General features: G+C 34.2%; 3 protein-coding genes across 6 annotated transcripts; 1 reads left to right on the forward strand and 2 right to left on the reverse strand.

The window, feature by feature from the left end:
- Window positions 1–38: 38 nt before the first annotated feature.
- LOC106426390 (acyl-coenzyme A thioesterase 4, mitochondrial) lies at window positions 39–2,778 on the reverse strand. The gene is made up of 5 exons (XM_013867107.3): window positions 2,169–2,778; window positions 1,842–2,016; window positions 699–1,171; window positions 484–612; window positions 39–397 (listed from the first exon to the last, which is right to left on the reverse strand). Exons 1-5 carry the CDS (start codon window positions 2,622–2,624, stop codon window positions 254–256), a joined length of 1,377 nt encoding a protein of 458 aa, XP_013722561.1. The 5' UTR covers window positions 2,625–2,778; the 3' UTR covers window positions 39–253.
- A 906-nt stretch (window positions 2,779–3,684) lies between these two features.
- LOC106426374 (B3 domain-containing protein At2g24670-like) lies at window positions 3,685–6,736 on the reverse strand. Its single transcript, XM_013867093.3, has 2 exons — window positions 3,925–6,736; window positions 3,685–3,761 (listed from the first exon to the last, which is right to left on the reverse strand). Exon 1 carries the CDS (start codon window positions 6,630–6,632, stop codon window positions 5,685–5,687), a length of 948 nt encoding a protein of 315 aa, XP_013722547.2. The 5' UTR covers window positions 6,633–6,736; the 3' UTR covers window positions 3,685–3,761; window positions 3,925–5,684.
- A 10,692-nt stretch (window positions 6,737–17,428) lies between these two features.
- On the forward strand, window positions 17,429–20,154 carry LOC106426397 (PTI1-like tyrosine-protein kinase 2). 4 transcript variants are annotated; one of them, XM_013867115.3, is made up of 7 exons: window positions 17,429–17,649; window positions 18,274–18,420; window positions 18,557–18,807; window positions 18,877–19,277; window positions 19,351–19,483; window positions 19,553–19,639; window positions 19,736–20,154. In XM_013867115.3, exons 2-7 carry the CDS (start codon window positions 18,315–18,317, stop codon window positions 19,862–19,864), a joined length of 1,107 nt encoding a protein of 368 aa, XP_013722569.1. In that variant the 5' UTR covers window positions 17,429–17,649; window positions 18,274–18,314; the 3' UTR covers window positions 19,865–20,154. The 4 variants fall into 4 exon arrangements, with proteins under 4 accessions (XP_013722569.1, XP_013722568.1, XP_048609938.1 ...); XM_013867114.3 differs by having other exon boundaries at window positions 17,430–17,649; window positions 18,554–18,807; XM_048753981.1 differs by lacking the exon at window positions 17,429–17,649 and adding an exon at window positions 18,011–18,154.
- The last annotated feature ends 3,024 nt before the right edge of the window (window positions 20,155–23,178 follow it).

Below are 23,178 nucleotides of genomic sequence, written 5' to 3' on the forward strand. Positions count from 1 at the left end.
TTATTTGATGACTTTTTGGTTTTTTCCAAAAAAAAAAAGAGGGATGGGAAGCTTTTTCTTACAGAAAGTATCAATATAAACATCACATGAGCGACATAGTTAAGTTTGAATAAATATCTTTCTCAATCAATCATTTTCATAGACTAAGTAAGTGCAAGCTGAAATCAAAGGGGGAAAATATGATCACATGCTCATCTGCCCAAAAAGGAGGTAAGCTTCTTTTATTCAGATCAATGAGGGGAGGAGCTCAAGGCTATGAGATTGGTCTCTCTGCGTCCATCCGCTCAATCACCCTTCTAGCTTCTTCTTCCGTTCCTGGTACCACATTCCTTATCTTCATTCCATCTTTCATCGCTTCAGGTCTCACACTGAATGTGAAGTAGAATCTGTTCGAGACCTACCACACACACACACAACATCACACATGTTATATAAACCCCTTCACAACCTTAACGTATAATGTGCATATCTCACTAAACTTACTTCGCTAGACCTGAGTTCTGGACTTGTCACATGAGCTACAACCTCTATGTTTATTAGCGGTTCTGCTGAACTAGTTGCTTCCGTGTACAGTATGCGTGATTTCAAACGAAGGAAGTTTCCAACATCCACCTGCACCACCAGAGAAAAACACCTCCCTCAATCAATGACTACCATAATCACTGTTTTCTATTCATAGAAAGAAATGGGACACTCACAGGTTTGATAAAATCGACACGGTCAACTTCAAGAAAACGTGGGGAAACCCCAGCGAAGGTGTAAGCATTGGAAAAGGCCAGCTCAAAAGCCTTGCGCATCAAGAAGCCTCCAAATATTCTACCATGAATATTCCGTTGCTGTGGCTGACAAATCAACGAGTTCTCATGGGATGTGTCTTTAATTAGGATGCTGTCTCTATCTGCAAGAGCTGGCATGTCCAGGAATACTCGTCCTTCTGCCAATAAATCATTTAGCCTCTCTAAGTCCTTCAGCTTCTCCTGCTCTTCTTTACCTTGTGCTCTCTTTTGTTTCCGTAGTTTGTTCCTCTCTTCTGCTTCTTTCCACAGCATTTTTTCATGTTCAGTTTCTGGCGTGACTTGGTTAATTGGAGTTGACTTGCCTGTCTTGGCATCTCGTGCCACGAATGTAAAGTTTGCTTCAAGAGCGACTGACTCAGAGGGATGGTTGGCATCTGCAAAATCTTGCTGTTAGAATACTCAGCAAAGCAACAGGTCATTTAATGTGATGAAAAAATGAAAATGGGAGGGAGACTGTACAAGTTTGAAAGGAAAAACAATAACCATTACTCAGAAAAGATGTCAATTTCATTGCAATAATACAGAGATATACTGACTAAAAAGGTACCATGAAAGTCATATTTTGTTCCATTGAGGAAAGTTTATTACAGAATGTCTATCAATGGAAGTTCAAAGAATAACGGACTGAACGCCAATAAATTGGCTACAAAAAACAGATGAATATACTTCAAATTCAACAAAATCTCACAACTTGCTTCAACTAGTTTTATCAAGTTTCAACTAGGTGCAATTTCTACCACCTCATTTACCAGTTCAAGCATGAAACACAACATAAACCTTCTAACTTCGAATCCAATCAGTTTTTCAAGCATGAAACACAGCATAACCCTTCTAAATTCGAATTCAATCTATTTGTTTTTTTAATTAATTGGCTAGCAAAATGAAATACAAACAATCCGAGTGTCTATCATCTATGTATCCTACCATGTCCACTGATTCAAATGGAAATGAAATACATAAATCTACAAAGACAAAGTTTTTCTTAGTGACAAAAGAAAAAAGTTTAGAGGAACCTGATTGTCAAGTGGGGAGAAACTGAAATACCTTGACTTTGGATTACTTGTAACTGCATCTCCATGGATGATCTCCCAACCCATGTAACAGCGCCAACAATACTAAGATCAGCATCAACACGAATAGGTCTTTTCATGATAATCCTATCCACAGAAGCCGTCACCAGAATCATCGACCTCGCACTTCCATCACCGCTGCTGCAATGCTGTTCATTTGATTCGCAAACACACATACGGAGAGATGTTACTAGAGAAAAGGAACACAACTCAAGAAGCTCATCACTATCTATCTATCTCATCAAAGCCTAAATAAATCAATTCACAATCCATAAAATGATCTTATGCAAGTAGTGATCACCTTGAAGGAGATGGTCCCAGCAAGCGCGTCAAGATCTTCAACCAATTTACCAGTACGAATCTCGTTCCAAGGGTTCCTGTACTGCTCCCGGAGCACGAAGTCGGACGAGAACTTGTAGAGGATCGATGTCCTGCTCCGCGACGGAGTCTTGGCGGTTAACTCCGATCGCGAAGCGTCTTCTCCTCCGGTTGGGGTTTCGAACATGTTGCGCCTCGCTTCCCAAAGCGCGTTGGTGACGGGAGAATGGTACATTCCAGGCCACAAGCTGATTGGTCTCCGCATGGAGGATCCCGCGTCGATCGAGTTCTGATCGGGACTTCTTTCATCTGGCGGCGCCGCCGCCGTGGAATTCCACATCTTCTGAGAGTCGCACGACGACGCCGGAACCCTGAATCGAGCACTGCGGTTTCTCATCCATTGGGAATGAGAGAGGAGCTTTCCGGCTGACGATCTCATGGATCTACGGTGATGGGATGCTAAAGGATTCGAGGGGAAGAGCTTTTTTGAGAATACGGTTTGATCTTCTCTCAGCGAGGTAAAGTGCTAATCACAGTGATTTTGTTTCTCTTTTGTGCGAGCCTGACAATGTCTCCTAGTCTCCTAAAATGATGATATAACTAACTCAAAAATGCGACATGGATGTTACCTATTAAAACATGATTAACCAACAACCCCATTTGGGTTTCTTATTCATTATTTTAGTAATTAAAATTAATTAAGAACCTTAATTAAATGATGTCTTGATTTTGAGTCTCTAATGATAGTCTCTTATCTAGGAGTTCTAAAAAAAAAACAAGTAACAATGAAGGCAAATATCATAGCAGCAAGTAAGAAGTTCATAACACAGCGACCATGCCACGTTCCCCGTATCTCTGTCTGAGTTTGTCCTGCAGTTGTTTGTGAATGGGCAGAGGCATTGCTCTCTTGGTTTGACTGTTCGCCAGCAACGTTTTTAGCCATTGCGCCACATATCTCACATGTCCTGTTCAAATGTACAGAAACAATATCAGTATAGTCTTTAGAGACTCATTTTCAACTTCCAAACACATAGAAGAAGATTTAACTCTAACCGGTTAGTTACTACTTCTTAAGACAATGCAAAGATGCTAGACAAAACTCTTGGTATAATAGTGACTAGTAAGAGAATCAAACTAAGCAAAAAGGGACTGCAAGATTCTCAATGCAAAGCAAATCACACAAACATAATTTAATTGAGTCAACAAACAATCGCAGCCCAAAAAAGGCAGCAAGATTCTCATTCTGTTTCACACTTAACTATTTTCTTCCCCATAGATTCATAAGAATATGTAGAATTTTCTAGAAACAAAAGAGAAAAAAAAGTCTTTGAGAATAATTGAAGATCCCTTACATGTTTCTTTGATCTTGAATCGAGTTTCAGCACACTTACTGTGAGCTACATCCAAATCACCTTTACAAGAGCAATCCAATTTTAAAGGCAACCCAATTGCTCTTCTTCTTCTTCTTCATCTTCACCTTCACCTTCTCTTGCTTTTTCTTTTTCTTCTTCTTATTCATTAGAACCATCTTCTCGAAAGGAAGATGACAAATCCTGCAATCTCTACTTTCTTTCTCCTGACATCAACACATCCAAAGCTAACATCTTTAACCACAAAAAAAAAAACATATCAAAATGCCAAAAATGAAATCAGAAACCACATATCATTCCTCAGTATCTAACACATTAATCTGAGGATCACATGATTGAAATCAAATGGAAGGGGACCTGGTGCCATACGTTTAAAGATGATTCGGAGGCTCGAAAGATACACAAAAGCTTATATCTTTTTCTACGGAGTGTGTGTTTGCCCAGTGCTGTGAAACCTTAAAGGTTTCGTATTTAGAGATGACAACTGGGTTCGAAGACTGTCGGTGTTGTTGCCACCGTCTGCAGCAACCAATCAACCACCGCGCCACCACAATCCTCGCTTTCACTCCGGCTCAACATCCCGGCCGCACCGTAGGACAAAGCCTCGCTTCGTTGGTTAGACCTTGAGGGAGACCAAAGGAGCGTCCTTGGGAGGGGTTTAGTGGTGAATCTCTCGATCGCGGAAGAGTCGACTCGTACGGTAGCGATGCCGGAAGCGATCTTGTAGACAGATGAAGAGGAAGAGACGTATCAAAACGACGCGTGGCATACAAGAGACGTATCTTGTGTAACCTAATTAAGATACGTAGCTTATAGTAATTGCCATTTTTCATTTTCTTTAATTCATAATTAAACTAAAAACCCCTTCTAAGATACCCAGTTAATCATGGCCTAACTATAATAACATGCTTAAAAATAATCATGAAAACAATTCAGTTATAGAAATGAAAATATTAGATAATAAATATATAATCATTATCACAGTTATAAAAAATGTAAGCAAAATAATTTATATCTTTGGTGTAAGTTATTATACTGCAAACTGAACAAATTAATAATAAAAGAACTGAAATTTCATTTTATTAATATTTTATATATTTTCAATGTTTTCTAATGAGAAGTCATTCAAATATTGTAAGAAATTGTACTAATGTATTTCTTTATTATACTTAACTTTTATGAATATAATATTTTAATCAACTTATAAAGCTTGTTTAATTTAAAAGAATATCTGCGCGATACATGATCTAGTTCAATATTAATAAGAGACGCAATACACTTTGGTTGGGTACTACTTTTGGTTTTAAAATAAACCTTTGTTTATGGACTAACTGCGGGACACTTATACTAAATGAGGTTCTACTTTTGGAGTTAATTTGAGCTTTATTATGAACTGCATGTGGGGCACTTATACTAAACGACACACAAATGTGTAGCTTAACATGAAACTCGTAATATACTTTCTGAGAGAATTGCACTTGTTCAAGTTATTTTCCAAAACATCTACACAATACACAAAAGTATGAATGTCAAGATAATAAAAAAAAAAAAAATTGGGAAGACCCTACATGTTATACTTCACATTTGGCCTCCAAGCCCTGCAAAATCTTAATCAGGTGATTAAAAGGTTTGGTTTGCAGGAAATGAATGTAGGAGAGCTGTGGAATAAGCTAGTGGAGTATTCTGCAGAGAGGTTTAGCGCAGAAGAACAGGGCTTGGCTTCTTTCTCTTGCCTCACATCCTCACTCTCTGCCACCAATTGAATAAAAGCTTACATCTTCTTTTCTGAATACTATGAGATCTCACATTTCTCTATCTGTTAGTCCATATATTTGTCACCCACATCAAGTGTTGTTTCTTTGCATGGATTATCTTTCCTTGCGTAATTAATTGGTTTATCCCGGTTAAAGCATTGACATAGGCAAACAAGATTGAAATGCAAATGACCAAAATGAACAATTGATATCATCTATTCATACGATTAAGAAAGCTACAACACTCGAGAGTTAGTGTACCAAAATATCGTTTTTGAGTGCCTAAGAAAGAAACTACTTGCGTGACAAGTCAATAGGGAGAGAGCTAGGGTTGAGAATAAAACAAAGATCAAGTCTTTTCCCAGGAATCTCTAATCACAACCGGAGTTTGCTGGAGTCGCTTGTTGGAGGTGGAACACAAACTCGAGGAGTTGTCCTTCTCTTTGGAAATGGATAAAGTCTCCTGTTTGCCTCTTCACACACAAACGGGTCCTCCGACTCTGAGATCACAACCGTATCCATGGATGAAGAAGATGAAGCTGCTGCATGTGTAACTGGAACCAGAGCTAGAGCTGGAGTGGGAGGATCGAAAGCAAAGTAGAGAGTGCCATCTAGTGAGTGGAAGGACCAGAGGGTAATAGTCTGGTTTCTCTGGAGGGTGTTATCGAGGACGACCTGGTTCCAACCAGTACACAAGGCGTAGTTGAAACAAGTATTCATCTTCCATATCCTCATGTTAAGATTCCATCGCTTCTTACCACTACGATTCAACAAGATCACATCAACTCCTTTTTTAACATAATCTCCTTTGTGATGTTCCTCTAGGATCTTCAACTCCGCCTCGTTCAAGAAATCCATCTCGGCCATTTGGTAAAAGGGCATCAAGAGACGTCCTTGGTTTGGTGCGAGATCTGTCTTCGTCATCGCCTTCTCAAATATCATCTTCGCATCCCCCTCACGACCTTTGAATGTCTTCATCAGTTCAACCACCCATCCCGGGGTCTCTCCCGTCTCTCTTCTGACCGGGGCCTTTCTTTTAACCGGCCGGTTTATTTCTCTAACCGGAGTCTTGATTTCTCTAATTGGTTGTGCTCTGATGGGTTCGTCATCGGATTCTACCAAAGTGTTTTCTTGATCATCATCCTCAATCTTTCGTTTACCCGACAAGAGAGTGGTGGCAGCAGTGTGGATCATGAGCAAGTTTCTGTCTTGACCTCGTCTAGCTCTGATTTCATCGTCTCCGAAAGCGAGAAGCAACGTCGCAAAAAGATCAAAGCATTTCTTCTCTCCCTCGCTGAGTTTGTCATCATCATGGGTCACCATTGAGTCTCTTTGTTTCGATCGCAATATAATGAATCAAAATCTCTCGGGATATATGTAAACAACAATAAGAAGATAGTGGTGAGGAGGCTGAGTAAGGGTTTAGAGTGGGAGGACCGAGGACTCCTGCTTGCTTATTATATAGGCTTTTCATTCGGACACCTATCTTAATTTATTTTTGATTAGTGAAAGACAGTCTGATGATATCCGTTGGAATTTTCTTTTATATCCGTATTAATAATTTTCCAAAAAATAAAACATTTCAAAAAAAAAATCCATATTTATCTTCCTATTATTATTGGTTAGTTTTAATTATCGGCAATTAGAAAATATAATTTTAAACGTAATTAAATGTAAATCTGAGAAATCATCTATTCAGCTTAAGTCCCACGCCCGCGATTATTTTGTAGACTAACAACTCTATTAGACGATTCTATTAGCGTTTCTCTTATTGTTTCCACTTTTCATTAAGACCAAAACTCGGGCTTTAAGTTTTCGCTGGGACCTCCCCCCTCCCCAAACAAAAAACAACTTTCAATCCAGCGCAAATGTAAAAACCTGATATTAAATATACGAACAAGTAAACATAAAACATATATTCATTAGAAATTATTTTTTAGCTTAATATCTAATTTAATTTGTTTTCTAAAATTTAAATGTAATATATTTATTTTCATTCAAGGTCAAGGGAAGCTTATTGGATAAGGGATTTAGTACGATTTCATTTTTTCTAAATTTTGAATTTTTTTTTACTGGATTGGATATTTATAAAAGTTCTTACAAATCCAATGTCACTGGATTAGCCATTTATACAAATTTTGTAAAATTTCTCCTTATTAGAATATAAAGATTTCACTAACATATTAAGGGTATATTCAACTAAGTGTTATAATGAATTTTTAGATTATTTAGGTGAATCCGAACATTTGATATTTGATATGATTTTGTTAAACTATTTTATAATCTCATCTAAAACCACGATATTTGGTTTATAGTTTTCTAACTATAAAACTCTATTCAAATGTTCTATAAACATTTGAACACTGTAAAATCTACAAAAAAAAAAAAAAATAACAGAAGATTTGAAAGTATTTTATTAAATGAAAAGTCCTATAGCACTAGATTATGAAATGTTTATAAAAAAAAAAATATCAAATGTTTATAAGATGACAAAAAAAAATGAAATGTTTATAAAATTTACATTTAATAACAGAAAAATATTATTTTAATACAAATCAATTCAAACTCGTAATTGAATAGACACCACACTCCTTAAGAATTATTTGCATTGTTAAAAAATAGTTTAGTCAAAATTCACCGAAAACAAACATCGCCTAATGAGATGGTATCTTTTAAAAAAGAAAGAACAATAGTTTCATCATTTTTGTTTAAAAACCTTCACAATGTAAGAAATTTGGGCTTGGATTTAGACTCAAGTAGTTTACTTGGTAGTTTGGTTATATCAAATCTAATTACTTCTGACATTAATCAAAAAATATTCCAAGGTGAAACAATATGGCACAGTCCATTATATAGCACTAAATACTTTATTTCCGTAACTGACCGAATCAACCGATAAAACATATAAATAAAAACTTTGACGCTAGAAAGTAATCAGTTTAGTTACAAAGAGAGAAATGGATTTGGAAACCCAGCTTCCACGTTGGATGTCTGACTTTGATAACACGCCAATACTGAAAACAGTAGGGGCATTGCCCCCGCAAAAGCGCAGAGCTGTAGACAGACTTCTTGTTTCATCTCAATATTTGCTAGGGTTATTGTGGTTGTGAATTTTGCGTTTTGAGTTGTTTTTCAAGTTTTTTTTTATTGTTACAGGGTTAGAGTTGTGATGATGAACTGTATATGCATTGTTCTCTACTTATGAAGGACTAAATTGTGTTAATAATGTGATTGATATAGTTCGTGGTGTTGGTTGCTGTGTCACTGAGACTTATTGTTTGTTTGTCTTTTTAATTTGTTTCTTGTACTGTTGAGAGTACATAAATTATATTAAAGCTGTTGAGAATACATTTTGTTTCTAAATATTTTTTCTCCAGTTTAGTTGTGTGTATTAAGTAATAATTTTTATTATCCTTATTATGTTTGTTATATATTTTTATTTCATTTTTAAACTTGTTGCTCTTACCGAACATTTAAAACAAATACATGAAGACTTGTAAAAATAACTATAAAATGAGTGACAGTTATGAGTATTTGGGCTTTAATGAGTTTTAAACGAATTTATGCATTTCTCATAAGAAGACAATAGTATTGGCATGCTGACATTGTGCATGTAAGCTATTTTTATAAGACAAGAGTAGTGAGCAGGTGGAGATGTTGTTGCTGCCTTTGTATCTATCGGGATTGTCTCTTGTATCTCTTGGTGTAGCTGTGTTTGTTTATCTTTTATTTGATGGGTAATATGTAAACAAAAATCATTGTTAGTAGTATTTATCAGAGTTCGTAATTTACTCTGCTTTTTTGTTTAGGTAAGTTCACTGATTTTGGTTGTCGTCTTCGTCTTCTTCGTTGCAGAAGTAAGTTTGTAAATTGTTAAATAGCTGGCCGTGTAGTTTGTATTTTTTTAGCTGGCTTGATGTATGTGTCGTTGAGTTTTAGTTGAGGTGATTGGTTTGGTATATTTGTTTTGAAGTTTATTTCTAAGATTAGACAAAAAGAGAGGTAATCATTAATGATTTGTCTTTTTTGGAATTCTAGTTTTTGCTGTTTTGATTGTTTGGGTTGTTGTGGTTTCTTTAAAGCTGTAAAATAAAAGTTTGTGTAAAATTAGTTTGATAAGTATGGGAGATAAATAGACGATCACAAAATAGGAAATATTTTTGATTATTAATGTTAGCACAATATAGATAATAATATTAAGGGAATTGTGTGTTGATTGTTTCTTACGGATCAATGAGGAGACGGATAAGGACTCGAGTTGTTTCTTTGGTAAAATCAGAACCCTGGACAGAACGGATTTGCCCAACCACATCTGCAAGTTTAAATATCAGTTATGATATCGAAACATAATATAAACGCAGATGCAATATGATAATATACCTGAGAGTTATAGGTTTGTGTTCGCAATCACTTGAAAATTGTCGAACAGTCTAGTTATGACTGGAGATTGATCTCATGAGCACTTGTGATGACTTCATCATTAATAGTTGGTGAGATGAAATGAATGAGGAATGAATTATCAGTTATCTTGTACATGCTTGAGCATATAGCAACCTCAAAACGATCGACTTTCACAATGGAACCGGCTTTCAAAGATGATATGTAATGATTAGCACGTCCGGCGGGAATAAACCCATGAATCACGGAATCTGTAAATAATATTATTCAACAAAGAATCAGGAAATCAATTAAAAACAATTATATTAAATAATGTAATAAATCGAAGATCAACTTACATTTTCATCAGGGAATAGAACTGTGATTCCCATAAACTCACTGTCTTTCTTGAAATTCAAGGAATCCCATAAGCGAGGAGGTTAGAGGCTATGCTCTGACTACTACGACCAAGACGGAGAGACTCGAAGGTTGAGTGACGGACGCCGGGGACGCCGGTTTGAGGAACTGGAGAGGCAGAAAGAGATATTTTCTAGCAGATGGTTAAAGTTAAGAAGAATCAATGAGTTTTGTGGAGATGGAAATTGAGTTCATCAAAGATGAGAATCATATATATAGGGTTTAGAGAAGGACTACAAATCATGAATATTTATGATCAAACGATTTAAGATGGGGAGATGAAGAGTTCGCCGGTGAAAAAATAGATTACGAACAAACACACGGTACAACTCTGTGACTCAGACTTGTCTAAGACAATGATGAAAAGAACCATAACTCATATTAAACAAAGACAATTTACAATATGGAAAAACTATAATTGTTTTTTGTTTCATATAACGTGATGAATCTCATTTAAAATGAAACTCATAATACACTTGTAGGCCCGATCCACAGAGAAAACCGAAGAAGCAAGGATTTCCGACCTTCATAAATATATATTAGTTTCGGCTATCAATGTACAAAGTATCATTTAGTTTAGTGGTATAAATGTTGATGTTTATATCTCAATAACCCGGGTTCGAACCATGTGCTTGACACTTTTTTCACACTTTTTAAAAATGGAACCCACAGAATGCTGACGTGGCGCGCTGAGGAGAGAGCAAAAACTCAATCATTATAATATAGATTTGAACATGTGGTTAGGGGTGGTGGATCCAAAAATTAGTTTTACCAAATTAATTTTAATTTAAAAATGTTTAAAAATATTAAAAAATATTATTTTAAAAAAGTATTTTATATTTTATATTGTATATAATTTATTTTATATTTAATATTTTTAATCTCTATTTTATATTAATAAAAATATTTGGTGGTTAAAATAAAATTATACTATTTGATACTTTAGTCGATAAGAACACAAAATTATTTTCTTATCAAAATACTATATGCTATTATACAAAATTTATTAATTTATACAATGCTATACAGATGACAATACAATTCACTAACTATAGAAATAAACATGGTAACTATTTTCATTGTTTTATGTTAATGGTCCAATTTAATAACTACTCTGTCGATCGAGTATCATAACTTACTGATCAAACAAAGAAAATATAGTTTTGTGGCATGTGGATTTAAGATTTGTTTTTCATTTTGTTTGATTTAATCAAGACAACGTTATGCCGCACTTTCTCTCACTTTCTGTCTCTAACGTATATTAGTAGGGAGCAAAAAATTATTTTCAAAAATACATTTAATCAAAATAGTTTAATATCTGAGTTTACGGTTTACTGAATCTTATTTATGATTAAATATTTAAAAAGTAGTTTAGATTTATAAATTTTTATAAAAGATTATTAAAGATTTATAAATAATTTAGTTAAAAGGTTAGTTTACTCTAATTTCACCGCAAATTTAAGATATTTATAAAAATGATTATTTAAAAAAAAATAAATCTGAAAGGTGATATTAAACTTGTGATAAAATTAGAATTTCTCCATATAAAATTTCAGTAACATTACAAGTTAGTTTAAGGGCTTTTTGCAGAATTAACCTACAACTTAAAGTCAAACACAAAATTAACCTTCCATTTTTTTTGGAAATTGGTTTTGCCCTATTCACCCCACAAGTTCATATAATTCACGAAAATGCCATCATTTTTTTTTCTTTCCGAAAATGACATTTTTATTCTCACACCCTCATCATCTTCAAGTAATTACAAGAATGTCATTGTCATCAATACCCCAACCACCATGAACAACCAATTTGAAGCTCTTAATGCTCCCAAAATCGAGTTACCCTTCTTCTTTTTCCATTCTTGTGAACTAAACACAACATATCTCTCACTTTCTCTCCACAATGAGCTAAAAAAAACCAAGATTTTGATTCTACATTTTTTTATGGTTCATAGAGCCATAGAAGCTAACGATTCCGGGTAGGTCACTTTCGTTTGAGATTTTGTGTGCTTGGAGAAGCCTTATGTGTGCTAAGGAAGTTATCTCACCAATTTAAGGTATGAAATCGAGTTTTTTTCCAGATCTGTTCGTCAGACGACTTACATGGGAAGTCGTCTGTCTGTAGACGACTTACCTGGAAGTCGTCTGGTCAACGCATAGGTTATTTTTGCAATTGACTTTGAAATCGGTTTTCTGAGACGACTAAAAGTTAAGTCGTCTGATTTTGTTTGGTTACAAAAAAATCTCCAAAGAACCTATACCACTTACATTTCAGTCGTCATAGGTTAGTTTTGCATTTGATTGGATTATTTCAGAAGTTTGACTTTCCCGGACGACTTACATTTCAGTCGTCTGGTGAAAATTGAAATATCAATATTTTATTAACACTAGACGACTTACAATTAAGTCATCATAGGTTAGTTTTGCAATTGAAAAAAAAAATTTCAATATTTAATCATACCCAGATGACTTACAATTCAGTCATCCGCCCGACGACTTACATGTAAGTCGTCAAGGATTTTATTCCGAGATTCTGGTCAAACCTCGTAAATCCTGGACGACTTACATGTAAGTCGTCTGACGGATGACTGAATTGTAAGTCGTCTATATATAATTAAATATTGAAGTTTTTTTTTCAATTGCAAAACTAACCTATGACGAGTTAATTGTAAGCCGTCTAGTTAAAAAAAAATATTATTATTTTAATTTTCACGAGACGACTGAAATGTGAGTCGTCCAGGAAAGTCAAACTTCTGAAATAATCCAGTCAAATGCAAAACTAACCTATGACGACTGAAATGTAAGTCGTCTAGCTTTTTTGGAGTTTTTTTTAACCAAACAAAAGTAGACGACTTATTTTTCAGTCGTCTGAAATAACAGATTTCAAAGTCAATAGCAAAAAAAACCTATGCGTTGACCAGACGACGTATAGTTTAGTCGTCAGGAGTACTTAGATTGAAATCGTTCGCTTCGATCTTTAATAAACTTTCGTTTTCTTTGTTCTAAGTTTGCTAATGTGTTTTATTTTGACTTTTCAGATGATGCGTCAGTTACATGCAGTGTATGGAGAATGATTGTTGAAAGATGGATGTTGGAATTTTGTGGTTGATCATTTCAAAGGAGCGAGAATGTTATTTTTGAGTGAAGGTTCGACACATGCTGATCTTGTTGCAATGGCTCAAGAAGATTATAACCTGGACATGAACACAGAGTCTGTGGAGTTAATCTACTCATTACAACAGATGGCTCCAGACCTTCCTCCTATTCATGTTACAAGTGATAGACAAGTTCGGAACTTGCTCGAGATAATTAAAACACATGAAGTACGTCATTGTGTATCAAGCTTTAGCAAGATGAGAACGGTTTTAGAGGAAAGGGATGAAGATCATGTGGGAGATGAGGCTGAGGAGGGGGATGAAGCTGAGGAGGGGGATGAAGCTGATGTGAGGGGTGAAGATTAAGAGGGGCATGAAGCTGAGGATCATGATGGGGAGGAGGATGCTGACATCCCTGTTGTCGCTCATGCTGAGGATTATAGTGAGTATGGAAAGGTTAAAGACGAGGATGAGGAAGAAGATGATGAAATTTGTTTTGATGATTACAAAGGGGCATATGGTTGTGAAGGAGAAAGATCATCTGCAGACAAAATCTATGTAAACCAGAGTTTTGCTAGTAAGGATGCACTGCTTTCAGAGTTGCGGTTGACAGCGGTGAGGCGTAGGTTCTCCTTCAGAATATTCAAGTCAACGAAAACTCTCTTTGTGGCAACATGTCGTGTTAGTGGTTGTCAATGGAAGGTCCGAGCAAGTGTGAAACATGGGACTAAAACGTTTTGGGTAACCAAGTATGTGGCAACTCATACATGTTCCATCCCAGACAAAATCGCTCAGCGGAAACGCTGTACTCCGAAGTACATTGGTCGACTTTTCATAGATCGTGTTGGAATCATTGATGGATTGAATCCGCAGCATATCAAAGATGCAATGAAGAACATGTTTGGCATGACACTTGATTACACCACTTCATACAGAGCATTGTTATATGCGCAAGAAATGGTGAGAGGATCAGCGGAAGACGGGCTACTGAAGTTTATTATTTCATTGATTTGTTTATTATTGATAAAAAAGGCTACTGAAGTTTATTATTTCATTGATTTGTAAATGTGTAAACACATTGTTAGCACATGTATTACATCTTGGGAAACATTATTACTGATTTTACAAAAAATTCACAACTAAAAGAGTAGACATGCAATTCACAAAACAGACCACAAACAAAACTATTATAGATCATTCCTCTACAAAGACAAGCTTGGACTCCACTTGATATGAAAGAAGACTTTGTCAGAAGACTTCCAGGAAGTCCAGACGACTTCTAGGAAGTCCAGACGACTTCCAGGAAGTATAGACGACTTTCAGGAAGTCTAGACGACTGAAATGGAAGTTGTCTGGAAGACTTCCTGGAAGTCGTCTAGTGCATTATATTTTAGACGACTAACAGGTAAGTCATCCCAGAAGTCTTCTAGATCTGAAAAACCTGCATATCCAAAAACGTTCAAATGGCTTAAAAACAGAAAAAATGAGTGGAAGATTAGATAAATCTATCTTTATAGAACACACAAAAATACATATCTAAAATTAATAGATTTACCTTTAAATGAGTGGAAGATGAGTACCATCTAATTAAAAACCTGCAAAAAAAGATATATTAGTAAGAAAAACATGAGACAAAACTGAAAACTTCATATAAAGTTTGGTGTTTTCAAGTCAAAGAGATTAGTGTGGGTTTGGAGAATTTTAGTTTGGGAAAAAAGTAAGAACTTTATACAACAAGAAGTTACCAAATGAAGAAAAATCAGACATACAAACTTACCAAAACGCTCAGATCTATTATGAAAGGGAGACTTCGTCAGAAGACTTCCAGGAAGTCCAAACGACTTCCAGGAAGTCTAGACGACTGAAATGGAAGTCGTCTGGAAGACTTCCTAGAAGTCGTCTAGTGCATTATAGTTTAGACGACTAACATGTAAGTTGTCCCAGAAGTCTTCCAAATATGAAAATCCTGCATATCAAATCCAGATCTGAAAAACATGCATATCCAAAAACGTTCAAATGACTTAAAAATAGAGAAAGTGAGTGGAAGATTAGATGAATCTACCCTTATAGAACACACAAAAATACATATCTAAAATTAATAGATCTACCTTTAAATGAGTGGAAGATGAGTATCATCTGATTAAAAACCTGCAAAAAAGATAGATTAATAAGAAAGACAGACAAAACTGAAAAATTCATATAAAGTTTGGTGTTTTCAAGTCAAAGAGATTAGAGAGAGGTTGAAGAGTTTTAGAGTGATGAACATTACATTTTTGCAGTCATTTGAGAGGAGGAGAGAGAATGTGTAAATTTTTCTTTATGTAGGGAGACAAAAAATCTAATTATGTTAAATATTTTTGATTCAGACGACTTCCTAGACGAATTACTTGTAAGTCGTCCAGAAGACTTTAATATTTTTAGCGGAAAATTAAAATATTTTTAGTGTGAAACTAAAATAGAAGACTTCTGGTTTAAATTATTTAAACGGGAAAATAATTTTTTTTAAATTTTAGGCGGGAATATTTGGACGACTTACATGTAAGTCGTCTGGTTTAAATTATTTAAACGGGAAAATATTTTTTTTTAAATTTTAGGCGGGAATATTTGGACGACTTACATGTAAGTCGTCTGTTTTAATTTCTTCACCAGACGACTGAAATGTAAGTCGTCTAGACCCTAAACATAACCCCTAAACTTAATTAACTAACTAAACACTCCATAAAATCAAATTAAACTTCAAAAGTGTTTACTATACACAAAAATAAATATGTATAGGTAAAAAATTAATTTTTCAAAAAAACATTCAAGCTTTCCAAAACCTAACCCTAAGTATACATACAATACTACAACATATGTTGCCAAACTCTAGACCAAAAAATACCATGATTCACTACCTACACTCATCTATGTTGAAAACAATTTAATTTTGTTATATTTTAATTTATATCACTTAAAACTGTTTTATAATTACATGATTTTAATTTTTCGCTTATCAAAATATTTTTTTTAAAATTTAAAAAATATTTTTAAGATCAGCTACACCAGAAGACTTACTTTAAAGTCGTCCAGACGACTTCCTACATCTCAGACGACTCAGACGACTTACTATGGCTATATTCGTAAAATGGCTTCTGTTTTTTTGTTTGGTCACAAGGGGCTGGACTGTAATTTCACAAGGCTTTTAGGTTAGTTTTGCATTTGATTCAAGTTTGAGTATAGATTTGGGGTTAAAATCAAGTTGTGTGTTAGTTTTGGCAAATTCCCCGACACTATACTATTCTAAAACGGTTTATAAAAATGGAATCAAGTAATCAAAATTTTGTAAAAATGTTTGATGCTATACAAGAAACATATTTTTTTTTTAATAAAAAAATTTGTGAAACGAATTTATATGTTGCATATAGTTTTATAATGTTAAAGATTATAATATATGGGATAAATCTATTATAAATATATACTTGTTAAGAATGAGTGTACAATGATTTTTTCTTAACATTGATAGACATTTTAAAATATTATATGACTGAGTGAACCTATACAATTAGCTTTAGGCACAAGCTGTATATTTATCTAATTATCTAATTATTTATTATTTTACTCGAAATTTGACATGTCCCATATAAATAACAAAAATATTAAGTTTTACTTGTATTTTATTTAGTAAGTAATTAAGTATTTAAAAAAAAATACTTGAAAGTTACTTAATATAATTTAGTATTTGTTTTATTTCCATTTAAAAAAAAAATTAAGTTGATCAAGATCTTAAATTTAATACTTTTTAAATTATTAGTAAAAATTGGTGACATGTATACTAAAACTAGGCGCAAATACTTAGTTTAAAAAAAAATTAACTAGTTGCTTATTTCGATATGTTACTCATTTCTGTTAAACTGAAATTTTCATTTGTATCTTATTGTTTGAAAAATTATTATTATGTAAAAGTGCAAATATATTTTTTGAATATATAAGTGGTATTAGGTATGATATCTTCTTATAAGAAAAAAAATACTATTATAATATTAAAAATAATAGGTAAATGTTTCAAAAGAGTAATAGTTAGATATTTTCAACATTAATATATTTAAAGAATTTTATCTTATCTTAGATTATATAGATTAGGTTGCATATTTGAAAGATAAACAACTTCTGAATGATTAAAACACAACAAAGCAAAAAAGAAAGGAGTGAGAGTGATTGGGTTCAATTATAATGAGAAACGAATTAGAAAAAACATTACTAGGAAAAATAATTAAAATTTAAAAACGAAAAGAAAGAAAAAGCCAAAGGAAAAAAGTCGGCTTCCCTTTCGGTTTGGCCGGTTAATATCCTCCCCGCGTCTGCCCATCTGTCTTCTCTCTCTCCGTCTTCATCAAGCAAAGGCTCCTCCTTTTACACTCTCTCTTCTCTACACAGAAGAGACAATACAACTCTCAGCTTTGACCGCCGGTAGAGGTAAGATCAAAATCCTCTCGAATTTTTCTACTGTTTAAAGGCTTCTTGGATCTTTTTCAAGTTGACCCATCTTTTGATTTCCTTATAATTTAAATTTCAGTTTTCTGATTCAATTTCGAGTAGATTTTATCTTCTGGGTAACGCATCTGATTTTGAAATTCTTCAATCTTTGATTCCCTTTTGTTTTTTTTAATCCAATTTCGCTAATTAGTTGACTATTGCCGACATTATCTGGCGGGCAAAGTTTTTGGCTCTTTCTGATTGTAAGTTAGGTTTCTGGTCGCTGTTGTAAGTAATGTTTTGTTGATTGATAACTACATTTTTTTTTTAATGAATCGAGAGATTACCAACACATTGTTCTGGTACGCCTACCTTCTGTGAAGACCATTTGATAAAACGTTTCTGTGTGTTCTGTTTGATTGTCTTTATTATATACATGAATCCTATCTACTTAACCACTTGTAAGAAGTGGTTGCTTTTTTTTACCTGTTTTCAATTTTGGGAGGTAGTGAGATGACCCTTCCCTGTGATATTATTCTAACTCGTTAAATGTTTCAAGTGATACAAGATAGTTTCTCTTTTATGTATACATATTGATTTGGTTTGGTTTGAACCGGTTTGCAGGAGCTACAAAGCTGTGAGAAGGATCTGTGTATTTGAAGAAGATGCGCAGGTGGATCTGTTGTGGGCGTATATCAGGAGGAGATTCAGGTTTATCAAATGATGAGCAACATCTCAAAACTCAATGGCAACAACAACAACAACCTGATGGTATCTTCTCTTTTACTTTCGTCTATGTATAGTAGTGCTATTGTTTGTGTGCTAGAATAAGCTTTAGCTTTAAGGCTTTGTAAGGATTAGGAGTTGATTGTAATACGTTTGGTTGCTCGTCACACACTTGCAGCAGCAAATCAAAAGCTAAGACCACAACCTGCTGCAAAACCTGACGCGCCCAAGGAAGCTCTCCCTATTGAAGTCCCTCCCTTGTCTGTGGAAGAGGTTAAAGAGAAGACAGACAATTTTGGATCGAAGTCGCTGATTGGTGAGGGATCTTATGGAAGGGTCTATTACGCAACGCTTAACGATGGTAAAGCAGTGGCTTTGAAGAAACTCGACGTTGCACCTGAAGCTGAAACAAACTCCGAGTTCTTGAGTCAGGTTACAACTCTTTCTTTAAAGCCCCTTTGCCTCCTTTGTCTTTACATCTTATTGGTTGCTTCTCCTTAGGTTTCTATGGTTTCGAGACTGAAGCATGATAACCTCATCCAACTAGTCGGCTACTGCGTCGACGAGGACCTCCGTGTTCTTGCTTACGAGTTCGCAACGATGGGATCGCTCCACGACGTTCTACACGGTAGGAAAGGAGTTCAAGGCGCGCAGCCAGGTCCGACGCTCGACTGGATAACGAGGGTGAAGATAGCAGTCGAGGCGGCTAGGGGTTTAGAGTACCTTCACGAGAAGGTTCAGCCTCCTGTGATACACAGAGACGTGAGATCCAGCAACGTGCTTCTCTTTGAAGACTATCAAGCCAAAATCGCTGATTTCAATCTCTCGAATCAGGCTCCTGATAACGCTGCTCGTCTTCACTCTACGAGAGTCTTGGGAACCTTTGGCTATCACGCTCCAGAGTAATGTTCCTTTAAAAACCTTGAAAGCTCTCTGCAGATGAAAGTGCAAACGTGTGTGTTTTCCGTTTTGTAGATATGCTATGACGGGACAGTTGACGCAGAAGAGTGACGTGTATAGCTTTGGGGTTGTACTGCTTGAGCTTTTGACAGGGAGGAAGCCTGTGGATCACACGATGCCACGTGGCCAGCAAAGTCTTGTAACATGGGTATGTTAGTTAGCTCTGTGCTGTCTTATATCCTGCTCTGTTTTAATCTCCTATCCGTTTATTGTTCAGGCTACACCGAGACTTAGTGAAGACAAAGTGAAGCAGTGTGTTGATCCAAAGCTAAAAGGAGAGTATCCTCCTAAATCAGTAGCTAAGGTAACACCGAAGTTACAATGTCGTTTCCTTCTTATTTTTTGAATCTCAAGCTTTTATCTGAAGTATATATGAATCTGTAATGTGTGGCAAATGCAGCTAGCAGCGGTGGCAGCGTTGTGTGTGCAATACGAATCTGAGTTTAGACCGAATATGAGTATAGTTGTGAAAGCTTTGCAGCCGCTTCTCAAACCTCCAGCTCCAGCAGCCCCAACACCTGAATCCTGAGTTTGTGTTACAGAGTTGGATACCTTTGTTCATACGAAGTTTTTATCTGGTTTGGAGAAGAGAAAACAAAAAAATATAATATTTCATATCTATGTTGTTTTTCTTTATGGGGGTGGGATTTTACTAGTTGGCATTTTGGTGGTGACCAGGAGATCACTTAATAGTTTGCATTTGTTTATGTCTGGATTGGAAACAGGCTGTTTTGCTTTGCTTGTCGTGATGGAGAACAACTGTGTAATTGCATTCTTGCTGTTCTATGGTCTGATTATATTGACAACTCTTTCGAGCTATTCTGAGGTCTATCATCTATAATATTATTTCACTATGTTATGATCCGCGCCTTACGTGGAATCAACATTATATATATAAATTATTTTATGTATTAAATATTTTTACATATTATAAAATAATAAATATATATTAAATAATTAAAAGCCAGTAACTATTAAAAATATAATTAAATTGGTGCGAATATATAAATCAATTGTATTAATCCAAAATTTTTTTTATTTGATAGGATATGTTATTAAATTTAAATGATACTAACATAGATAATATATTTTAGTATATTTTAATATTAATGTCTATTAAATGATATTAATATTAATATAGTTTTTTGATCATTTGTATCTTTTATAGAAAAAAATTTAAATTACTGATAACAAAATTTTCATTGTGGGATTAATAGTTTTAGTAATTTATAATTTTAAAAAAAAATAAGCTGTCAATGATCGTTCAAAACTTCAAAAAAATTGTTCAAAGTAAATATTGTATTTTATATGGTTGATAGTTTAATTTAAAACGATATATATATTAATCTTATTAATTAATTAAATTAGACTTTTTACTTATATTAGTTTTGTAATCATTTGTATTTTGTCATAACAAAAATTTTAAACTATGGATCATAAAATTTGAATGTGAGACTTTTAACAGTTTTAGTAATTTATAACCGTTTGTAAAAATTCAAAATATAACATATACATACAAATCTAAATTTTTACTATATGGTTACTGTGGTTGTTCAATTTATTTAATAGCTTAAAATTAAACAAATATAATAGAAGATACACTATTTTTATCAAATCTTTATTATTCAAAATCATTAATTACCATATATACTTCAGCCACATTAGACAATTCCGTAAATTTGATTTAAGAAAATAATAAAGTACATTAATGATGAATTTATTGTTAGTTTAATAAAAAACTTATTATATAGTTAGATGAACCAACATATTTTTCTAATGATTTTAAGAATCATTCTAGTGATGACATGTGGATACAAAAAGAAGTTGTAATGCTTCTCAGATAATATATAGGAGATTTATTAGAGTCAACACAGTGCCTAACAAGTTGTGTATAGTTCATGTTCTGATTCTGATTCTATAAGGCAACCGAGAATCTAATTGCCCTAAAAATATTCTTGTTGCTAAGTTCTTCGTCCTTTCTTTCCTCCATGTATGTGATCAATCCAGCAAAGTGCCCACGTTTTTCCTTCTTTTATTTATCATCCTTAGTTTTTTTCAGAGATGCAAAGGTGCTACGATGTATGTATCTATATATTCTTTGTTTCTTCCCGTTTATGAAATTAAAAAAAAAGACTGAATTATTAATTAGTTATATAAAGATGTGGTGTGGAGCTCTCACGGAAGAACTGCATTGCAGTATAGATGATTATGTCTCAGTGATCCAATTGATCCGACCCAGACGAAACCCAAAGAAAAGCTAAATTGGTCGAATTTTATAACGTTCTTAAGAAACAACTTAAATCACAATAGAAAAATTCTAATAGATATCATGATACTACTGTACAATACTTTAGAGAATGACAGAAAAAAATATAAATGACAATAACATAGTAATATAAAATTCAGAGACAAGGTTAAGGATTTTCGCCAAAAAGGATATAGTATTTGTAATATTGTTGAAGAGTTTTGAAGCCTATGCATATTTTTAAATCTTATCATATTTTTAACCAAGTAGTATAAAATTAGAACTGAAAAAGAAAGAAGAACGTTTTATTATCATAGTTTTGAGGCCTATGCATATTTTTAAATCTTATTATCCCACTTAACCAAGTAGTAACAGTTTTTAACCAAGTAGTAAAACTAGAACTGAAAAAAGAAAGAAGAGCGTTTAAAACCTTTTCAAAAAGACCGCTTAACCTTGTCTTGCCGTGATTTATGAATGTTTTTACCCAAAAAAAAAACCTATTTTTTTTATTATTATTTTAAATGCAAGAAAATAGTTTGTCAAACAAAACCGGATGGTTCGCCTTCAAATTGTTACATCGTCAATATTCTTAACTGGTCTGCTTAACGGGTTAGAGGGGGTGTGCTACAAGATCTTGAAAACTTGGTCCTACAAAAAGAGATATTATGGTTGTATATCGGCGTGTTTGGACCAGACAAATTAATTGGTTACGGATCAAAGATCCTAAATTTATTGGTTAAAAACATAAAACAGAAGGCTCCATATATAATTGAATAAACATTGACTCGGTTCTACATAAGATATTATTCCAATTAAAGTATCCAACATTGAAGAAAGACTATGACCAGCTTTAGGGTTTTATGCTTTAAAAGTTGTTCCAAAGCTATATGCAGAGAGTATATATGAGGTCATAATGTCATCCACCCACATACAAAGATATGAGAAGGCGTATGGCGAGGCAACGTGAGAGTGTGCATGAACTACTCCATCCACGTGTAGAACGTGAGTTGCGACTAACTTGCATGAGGTTGGCTCACGTGTGGGCCATCACGTGCCACGTTGTACTAACTTGTGGTCATAACTGTGGCCATGTCACACTTGCACTCCCTTGGCTTTTCACAAAGGGCAAAGAAACCAAAAAGATGTCCTAAATGGCGAGAAAATAAAGTTACCACTAGAATATGTTTTATTTTTTTATTTTGATACTTCACTTGTCGTCTTGTGTATCTAACCATGTTTATAATCAATTCAATGTGGTGCCACTGGTGCCTTGATTATTTATAAATTATGTCATTTTTGTCAGCAAAACATGCTTGTCTATCATGCTTATGTACGCACATTGACGTCATATCAAGAATTAAGACAGTGTGAGTAAGAAAAAATATGTAAGAGAATTGGGTCTATAGCCCTAATCTATGATATACAATGGTTTTGACCATTTAACATTTTCAAAGCTTTCTCTTAGATCCATCATTAACATTTCCCTTGAACCGAAAAAGATTTTTTTTTTATCTCAATGCTTATTTGACATTGACTATAGCTAATTAGGATTCGTACAGTTGATTAAATCTTATCTTCTTGATATGAAATTGGCATTA

Source organism: Brassica napus, chromosome C4, assembly GCF_020379485.1.
Source record: "Brassica napus cultivar Da-Ae chromosome C4, Da-Ae, whole genome shotgun sequence".
Classification (NCBI taxonomy): domain Eukaryota; kingdom Viridiplantae; phylum Streptophyta; class Magnoliopsida; order Brassicales; family Brassicaceae; genus Brassica; species Brassica napus.

Bases quoted from the DNA above. Each gene is read 5' to 3' on its own strand.
- LOC106426390 (XM_013867107.3), bottom strand. From the start codon at position 2,624: ATGAGATCGTCAGCCGGAAAGCTCCTCTCTCATTCCCAATGGATGAGA. The intron at 2,017-2,168 runs GTGATCACTACT...TCAAATGAACAG, and splicing joins CTGGGACCATCTCCTTCAAG to CATTGCAGCAGCGGTGATGG. The intron at 613-698 runs GTGAGTGTCCCA...CTGGTGGTGCAG, and splicing joins GTGTCGATTTTATCAAACCT to GTGGATGTTGGAAACTTCCT.
- LOC106426374 (XM_013867093.3), bottom strand. From the start codon at position 6,632: ATGGTGACCCATGATGATGACAAACTCAGCGAGGGAGAGAAGAAATGC.
- LOC106426397 (XM_013867114.3), top strand. From the start codon at position 18,315: ATGCGCAGGTGGATCTGTTGTGGGCGTATATCAGGAGGAGATTCAGGT. The intron at 19,484-19,552 runs GTATGTTAGTTA...TTTATTGTTCAG, and splicing joins AGCAAAGTCTTGTAACATGG to GCTACACCGAGACTTAGTGA. The intron at 19,640-19,735 runs GTAACACCGAAG...TGGCAAATGCAG, and splicing joins CTCCTAAATCAGTAGCTAAG to CTAGCAGCGGTGGCAGCGTT.